Source organism: Vespa mandarinia, chromosome 9, assembly GCF_050613455.1.
Source record: "Vespa mandarinia isolate Hongniang chromosome 9, ASM5061345v1, whole genome shotgun sequence".
Classification (NCBI taxonomy): Eukaryota; Metazoa; Arthropoda; class Insecta; order Hymenoptera; family Vespidae; genus Vespa; species Vespa mandarinia.
In genome coordinates, this window is record NC_140818.1 from 2,110,395 (window position 1) to 2,118,421 (window position 8,027).

Consider the following 8,027-nt stretch of genomic DNA (forward strand, 5'->3'; position numbering starts at 1 on the left):
ACGTGATAGAACGTTGATAAGAGACTATTGTAATGCGTTTTATATGAAGTCGCAATAGCCAGCAAATAATATACGTATCAACATACATATGTATCTCTTGATGAAATACTATGGCTTCGTAGCTTCAGCTGTTCCATATGGTAGGAAACCTGTCGTCGAATACTCATTGTTTGCTGAGAACGTTTAATTGCGACCTACAGAAGTAGTCGTCTATTCGGAGTGACGGTGAACGTTCGTTAGAATTTCATTACTAGCGTAAGTTTGGAGCCGATTCAGTTTAAAAGGGCTGGTCAATCTAAGAGGGTTCCCAGCACTCTCCCGCCATTGTGTTTGCCAAGGGTGCTGGTCAGTACGTGACTGAGAAAACGTAACCCCCGCCATTTATTTCCCCTGTCTTCCCTACCTCACCATACTGTTCGTTCCTTTTACCAGAATACAGAAGAGAATTTCGATTCACTGATCATCTATATGTTCTTTAACTTACGTCACATTCAGCTGGCTCATGGAAAATCAGAACACTTTCATATATTGACTTTATCCTTTCTTCAACCATAAAATTGTTGATCGGATCATTTGCAATGCCGTCAACGTAGTTTCAAATTGATGTTGTTACTCTTGAAAATTACGTATCCACGGGATCTACTCTATTCGTATCTAAATAAAGTCACTAAAAAGGATTCAGATCTAAAAGGAGTTGAAAGGAAGCTAACATGAGAACAGAGGAGAGAACAGAGTTAGGGTATCCTTTTTACGTTCGCATCGACTTGTATTACCTTTCCTCGTAAAAATAGATGTAGGAAAACAGAAGGAAGGACGACATTTACGATCTCACGATATATTTACTTTTTCGTATATATTTGTTCGAATATAAAAATAAAAAGGGGAACAATACATTGTAAATCAAAATGAATGCGTTTCAAAAAGTAAAAGTTAGACGACAAGGATATCCTAGCGGTGAGGATTACAAGGATTTAAAGTCGAGCCGACGAGAGAATACAATTTGTTTTGTATAAAAGTTTTTACGTACGAATGGGCTAGAGTCATCCATTAGGAAAGTTCGCGATAGCAGGTGGAAATCGAGAGAACACGAACGTTTAATTGGCCTCTGTACAAAATACTCTTGGGTATATCGTGCGGGTATAGAGAGAAAGAGATAGAGAGAGAGAAAGAGAGAGAGAGAGAGAGAGAGAGAGAACGAGTCGTTCGATCGGCTTAAAAGTGAATCGATGCATCTACCAAATCGTTTCGAGTTTAATACCAAAATACGAAAAAAAAAAAAAAGAAAAAGAGAAGTAGTCAAAAACAACAAAAAGACAGGAAAAAAGGAAGAAAAAGAAAGAAAAATGAGAAATAAAGAAAGTAAAGTAAAATAACGTACGTGTATCCAAACAAAAGGCAAATAAAAAAAAATTTATTGAGTCAAAGGATAGACACGTTCGTGATACTCTCGATAGTTGGTCGCGTTACAGGATACAGCTGTGACCTGATTGATAATACTGTTAGTATATTTTGTTCGTAGATCAGGTCCACCAGCGAGCAATGGTGGTCCGGTCGTGACAACTCTTGGGATACTAAGATCATACGGTTCACTCAAGTAAGATGGAAACTTGCTGAAGCAACCATCGTGATTTCCACCGGGTGACTTTGGAAATGGGACATAGATATGGCCAGGACCAATGATCTTTTCTTGAATTTCCTTTGGACGCACGTACGTTGGACCAGGTCTTTCATCGAAATAAGGATTCGGTGGGAAATAATCGAGAGGAGCACTCATAGACAAGAAACTTGGTCCTGTTCTCTCTGTGGAATATGAAACGTTAACGTTTAATGGATCCTATGTGTAATTTTCACTTAAAATTTGTACTCATGCAAGCGTTCTCACTCTCTTTCTCTCTCTCTCTCTCTCTTTCTCTATCTCTCTTTCGACATCAATGAAAACAACAAACAACGAAAACGGAAAGCTTAATTAGCTTTTAGCTTGCTAACTACTCCGTTCGTTGCTAGCAACGACCTATGAATTTTCTCGTAGAATGTAGCTCGATGTAAATTATATACTTTGTCTTCTCAGAGTGGTCATCGTATCTTTTATTATACCTCTTTCACTCTCTCTCCCTCTCTCTCTCTCTCTCTCTCTCTTTCTCTCTCTTGTTAATGTGATATTAAATCAAGAGCTTTATATGATCACAATATGTAGTATTATCAAAGGTTAGTAAAAGAAAAATAATGGGAATGATATTATTAACGACAAAGAGACCGTTGTCGAGTTAATATAATATCATTGACTCATTTAGAAATTTTCGAGAGATTTTTTGTATTTTTTGTATTTTTTTTTTTTTTTCTTACAAGCAAATCGCGAATGTTAAAAAGAAAAGTTGCTCTTCGTTCTTACTTAATAGTATCGTGCAAACATAAGGCTGTTTGTAATTAATGCGAATGACTTTCCGAAGAATTCAAATATATATTTCTTACTTCATGAGCTGGAAACTTTAAGCGGTCATAAAACGTGGTATTAAGGGTCTCACCATTGACAATGAGAATTACATCTAACACCGGCCAGTGTTGAGACCATTATTTCGCATTAACTACGAAATTTCTCTCTCTCACTCTCTCTCTCTCTCTCTCCCTCTCCCTCTCTCTTACTTTCCTTAAAACTTTGCATCCCTCGCTTCTCGCCGAAATAACATCGTTCGCGGCTTACTGCCATAATCCTTATCTCGTTTAGCGAAACACTTAAAAAATCGTTACGTTAACTTCCAAGATAATATAACTCGCTCGCTTACTTGAGTGAACTACGTTAAAATAAACGTGCTTATAATGTGACACCTCGGAAGAAAAATATCTGTTTGCGATGCCTCGAAATGTTTGTTGATAAAGCGAGAGAAAGTAAAAAAGAAATTGCATGCACATATATATATATATATATGAAGAAAAAATAAGGGGTAACGTGTGGAAGGACAAATGTTCAAAGCGAATTTCGTTTTTTTCACTTTCATCTTGAAACACGTGTACGCATATGCAAGGATAAAAACAAAAATATAAAATAGAGAAAGGAAAAGCGAGCTTGACACATGGGACTTAAAAAAAAAGAACAGTAAAAAAGTAAAAATAGAAAAAAAAAAAAAAGAAAAAGAGAGAGAGAGAGAGAGACAAGAAATAAGAAAAAAGAAATTAAAAAGGGTGAATAAAACGAAAGAAGAAAAGTATATCGTATGGATCAAAATGAAAAGCGTGGCTTGGTACCAAAAAGTAGCCAAAAACGATCTTAACTACACGTTGTGGTACGCGTGCTCGTTCTGCGACGAGCACTTTGTCAACGTGGAAGATAAAGCACCGGAAGCGAAGATCTCTTTTAAAAAAGTACGCTCGTTCGTTCTCGCGACTTATTTATTTATGTACGTTCGTGGGAAGGAGAAAAAGAGAGAGAGAGAGAGAGAGAGAGAGAGAGAGAGAGAAAGAGAAAAAAAACAGAAAGAAAAAGAAATGTATGTACGTATGTACGTAGGTACGTAGACACGTACGTACATATGTATGTATGATTTAAAAAAAGAAAAGGGAAATTAAAAAGAGAAAGAAATGGATGTACCCTAGATGAAAAAGAAAAGGACGAGAATTTAGGTGCGAAAGATCCACATCGTGGATACTGAGCAGCATCCTCCGACATTTATTTTAATCTCTCAGCAAAGAGCACATGTAATCGTCATCTTTTTAACGACTTTTCGTTAATCCACTGCTATTTCTCGTCTTTCTCTTTTTCTTTCTCTTTCTCTTTCTCTTTCTTTCTAATATCATATTAGTACGGTCGTAAGTAAATATCGTTCTTTTCTTCCTCTTATTTATTCTTCTTCTTTTTTCTTCTTCTTCTTCTTCTTCTTTCTGTTATTCTTTATTCGCTTTTACTTCCCCTTTCTTTTTCCATTTTTTCTTCTTCTTTTATTTTTTTTTTTGGTTTTTTAATCTCTTACATCGGGTACCTCATTTTATTTTCGCAGCCTCGATAGCGAGAATTTTAGTTTGTACTATTCATTTCGACCGCACTCAAGCTCTTTCACGTTTAATGAATGTAATCTGGTAAGCGACGCGACGCAGCGTGACCTAATTACAGCTACCGAAAGGGCCAAACACGTTGAGCATGTAGAACGGTCTACGTCGACACGAAAAAAGCTGTTAATTTAGAGCTCTTTTCCTCCCTCTTTCTCTCTCTCTTTCTCTCTCTATCATACCTTCCTTTCTCTTATCCTTTCTTTTCCAGGGATCGTAGGGCTCGTGCGCATAAGTGGGATAAGGGCTGAAGCAAATATCCGCATATCCCGGTCCACCGAGTTTCCCAGGCTTTATCTTGAAATTCGGCTCTTCCCTTTCTCTTTTTGGCTTGGCTCTTAATACAGGACTGAAGTAAGTCGGTTGTTTGCTGAAACACCCGAACGAGTCACCAGGCGTCGAGTGCTTTTTCGAAGGTGATGGTGGTATCAAGGGTGGACCTTCTACAATCTTGATTTTTTTATGTTTAATCTGTCACGATAATATCTAATAATTATATGTAATTCGAAATAAATATCAGACTCATTTAACGTAAAATATTGATAAAAAACGAATGTATTATATTTTGATTAATCAAGCTCGATAAATTGAAAACATTTGGACAATCATTAGTTTTACGATCTAGAACATTTAACGTTATATATGATTTATCATACTTTGATAAATCATAAAAAGATAATATTTTGAAAAAAGAAAAAAAAAGAAAATAAATTGATTTACTTCGAATTTCAATGCGTTCATTAATATTACGTGATTACATAAATAATTTATATAAAACTCGAATATGTTAATTATTTACAAATTTTAGTAAAACAAGGATATTAATATAATAGAAATCCGAAAGATCTCGATGGAATTCAAATAATCCAGTAACTCTTTTAATTACCTGCGATATTGGTTTAGTGAGTGCTTCGCCCACGAAAATTCGTTGGAATTCTTTCTCGAAAAGTTCATAGGGTGGACCGGAAAGCAACTGACGACCCTTTTCAACATCCTCGCGTATCACGGCCGGTGGACCGTACGGATCTTCCGAAGCATTTGGTATATCATCGAAGAAACCTCAAGGTATAAAAAAAGGAAAAGGAAAAAAATTAAAATTGGAAAAAGTATTTCGATCGTTTTTCGATCGAATTCGAATTTTGAAAATATTCATTACCAACTCGATCAAGATCCGCTTTCCCATATCGCCGGCCAAATTCAGTTTCTTTTCTGAACCCTCCTGGTCGTTTCATCCTCTTTCGTTCCATCCGATAGACGCTTTGACGTATATTATGTCATCCATTATCGCTTGCTTAACTTCGAGGTTAAGTCGAACGATTCGAATCGATCTTTATGAAAAGATGAAACATTTTGTTGACGCTCATATTACATGAGGATAAATCAAAATTTATTCATTAAAATTCATTGATCTCGAATCAATATGAAGATACGATCATTTTAAAGCAGTACGAAGTAATCGTTCCATCATGAATACGTTATATAAAAATGAGAATCGATGTTTATAAAAAAAACATTTCCGAGAACATCGCCAAGGAAAAAAAAGAAAAAGAAAAAGAAAAAAAAAACAAGGGAAAAATTGTTGTTCGATTTGAAAAATATCCGTTTGACAATTCTATGCCGGAATGATCCTCTTGCCGTGAAACAGGATCGTTTGAGAAAATCCAGGATGATCCCGTTTCATCGGTCGCCATACTACAATAACTGTCGTTTCCTGTCTTTGAGGTAAAATTATATCCTTCAATAAAAGTCCGACGAGGTCGATTCTCCGAAGGATAAAACGCGCCTGGTCTGCGCGTCATCGCCATTCGAGTTCTCCTTGTTTTCTTAATGATCCAAATTAGCAATAAAATCTGTCGTGCGTAATAGAAGGACATTAATCTAACTCCTTTAACCTTTTTCCTTTGGAGACTTCATCATTGTCTCCTTTGTTCTTCAAGATTATATCCTACTGAAATACTCATACAGAAAATGAGAAGAAAGATGGTAATAAAATATCGAGATAGAGAACTGGACAATTTCAAAACGTCCGAAAGAAAATCATTTATCCGCAAGATAAACCGAAATGACGTATGATGTATCTAAACGTGTCTCTCTCTCTCTCTCTCTCTCTCACTTAAAAAAAAGAAAACAAACAATTTTGAATATAATAAATATATAAGTAGTTACTTATGAAAAAGAAGAATTTGTAGTCTCTTTTGAAAGATCGAAGCGATGACGGTGCTCGTTCATCGACGATGAAGCTACGCTTTGCTCGTGACCGATCGCCCGTCGTATCGTTGTTAAATTATGAACAAACTGTCCTATTCTTCGTCTCCCTTTCTTCCTCCTCCTTTTTTTCTGTCCATAGTTAACCATACCATCGCTCACTTTCAGCTACGCTTTATTCACCTTGTATATTCAACCTTTCTTTTCACATTCAAAAATATTTTGGCCATGCGATAAAACACCTCGACTACGTGCAAAAACATTTTCACGGTTTTTTGTCTATCTCTATTGATCTATCAATTCACATTTCACTCTCTCTCTTCTCTCTCTCTCTCTCTCTCTCTCTCTCTCTCTCTCTCTCTCTCCACGCCTTAGTCTCTTTTTCTTTCTTTTTCTCTCCTTTTACACAAAGTTATAACGAAAAACATTTGTAAACATGTCACTCGTAACATCTTTTTCTCATGAGTTATGACTAAATTTCATGTCGGCAAAGTTCGATTTAACGAGGTACTGACACTTTTCCTCTTTCTCTCTTTCTCTCTCACCCTATCCTTCTCTCTCTTGTTCTCTCTTTCTATGCTCTTCTTAATTAAATAAACTAATTGTAACAGTAAAGTCTGACATTCATAAGCGGGACTTTCGATTAGCACATTCAACGGTCGTAAACTAAAACGCAAAGTTTACCGTACCGCTATAACGTAAGGCACAATCAGTGTAAAATTTATGCTACCAACGTCGAAGAGGTAAACTTGAATTTTCATTTGGCTCCTTATAATTTTACTATGCCATTAAAGTCCAATATTCCTAATCTCTCTCTCTCTCTCTCTCTCTCTCTCCCTCCCTATCTCTTTGTAATACCCTTAATCGTGCTCTGCGATAGAGTTTTAATATTATGATTACAATACGACGATTATCCAATTAATTAGGTATTTAGTTGTTTTATAACTGTACCTTATTTATTCTTTTATATACCTATGTCTATATTGCCGGATAGAAAAAGTTATATGATGCCATTAAAAAAGAAATGAAAAAAGAAAAGAATGAAGGTGACTTCGATTTTTAATTGACAAACTAATATTCGCACAATTTTTATTTTTGCTACTTGTTACGATATGGAGGATTGATTATTCTTTTTCTTATTTGTTTAACTTTTCAACTAATTTTACGTCTGAAATGTCTGAAGAATTATGACGACGTTTATTCGGTATATTCTGTATATAATTATGTGTACATAAACGAATGAAGTAAACGTATTTTGAAAATTAAAGAATCAACACTCGGTCAACAAACAATTGACCCGGTTTTCTTCGTTAATGAGTCGGCCCTAATTAGTTGACTTGGCACTGTCAGATATCTTTCCCTCCATTTCTTCCCATCTATAGCAGCAAACGGGTTTCATTACCGACTGTTTGTAGACGCCACTGACGGGGGAAACTATGACCTTATCTTCGCGTGATTTATACTTAGGCCAACCAACGTTGTAGACTTCAGACCAACGACGGACACATAGTTATGTAACCACATTGAAGCTAACTTTGACTTTGCGATTCTCCGCTTTGCGGGTAAACCATGTCATTACCAGCATCGATTTAACTTCGAACGTTTAATTACACTGTTTAAATTATATCAATCCGATTCACATGGAAATGAATTAAAGAGTTTCATTTCTTTTTCCCATGCTTTATTTTTCTATTCTTTCTTTTTCTTTTTCTTTTCTTTTTTCTTCTTCTTTTTTTTTTAATTTCATCTCGATCGTATATAAAGACAAGAGAAAATGTTGTAGA

At 35.7% G+C, this 8,027-nt stretch overlaps 1 protein-coding gene across 1 annotated transcript; it reads right to left on the reverse strand.

Moving 5' to 3' along the window:
• Nucleotides 1-1,411: 1,411 nt before the first annotated feature.
• On the reverse strand, nt 1,412-5,270 carry LOC118446459 (cilia-and flagella-associated protein 96). Its single transcript, XM_085659431.1, has 5 exons — nt 5,195-5,270; nt 4,925-5,097; nt 4,221-4,509; nt 1,883-1,897; nt 1,412-1,791 (listed from the first exon to the last, which is right to left on the reverse strand). The coding sequence occupies exons 1-5, from the start codon at nt 5,268-5,270 to the stop codon at nt 1,412-1,414; spliced, it is 933 nt and encodes a 310-aa protein (XP_085515557.1).
• Nucleotides 5,271-8,027: the final 2,757 nt, after the last annotated feature.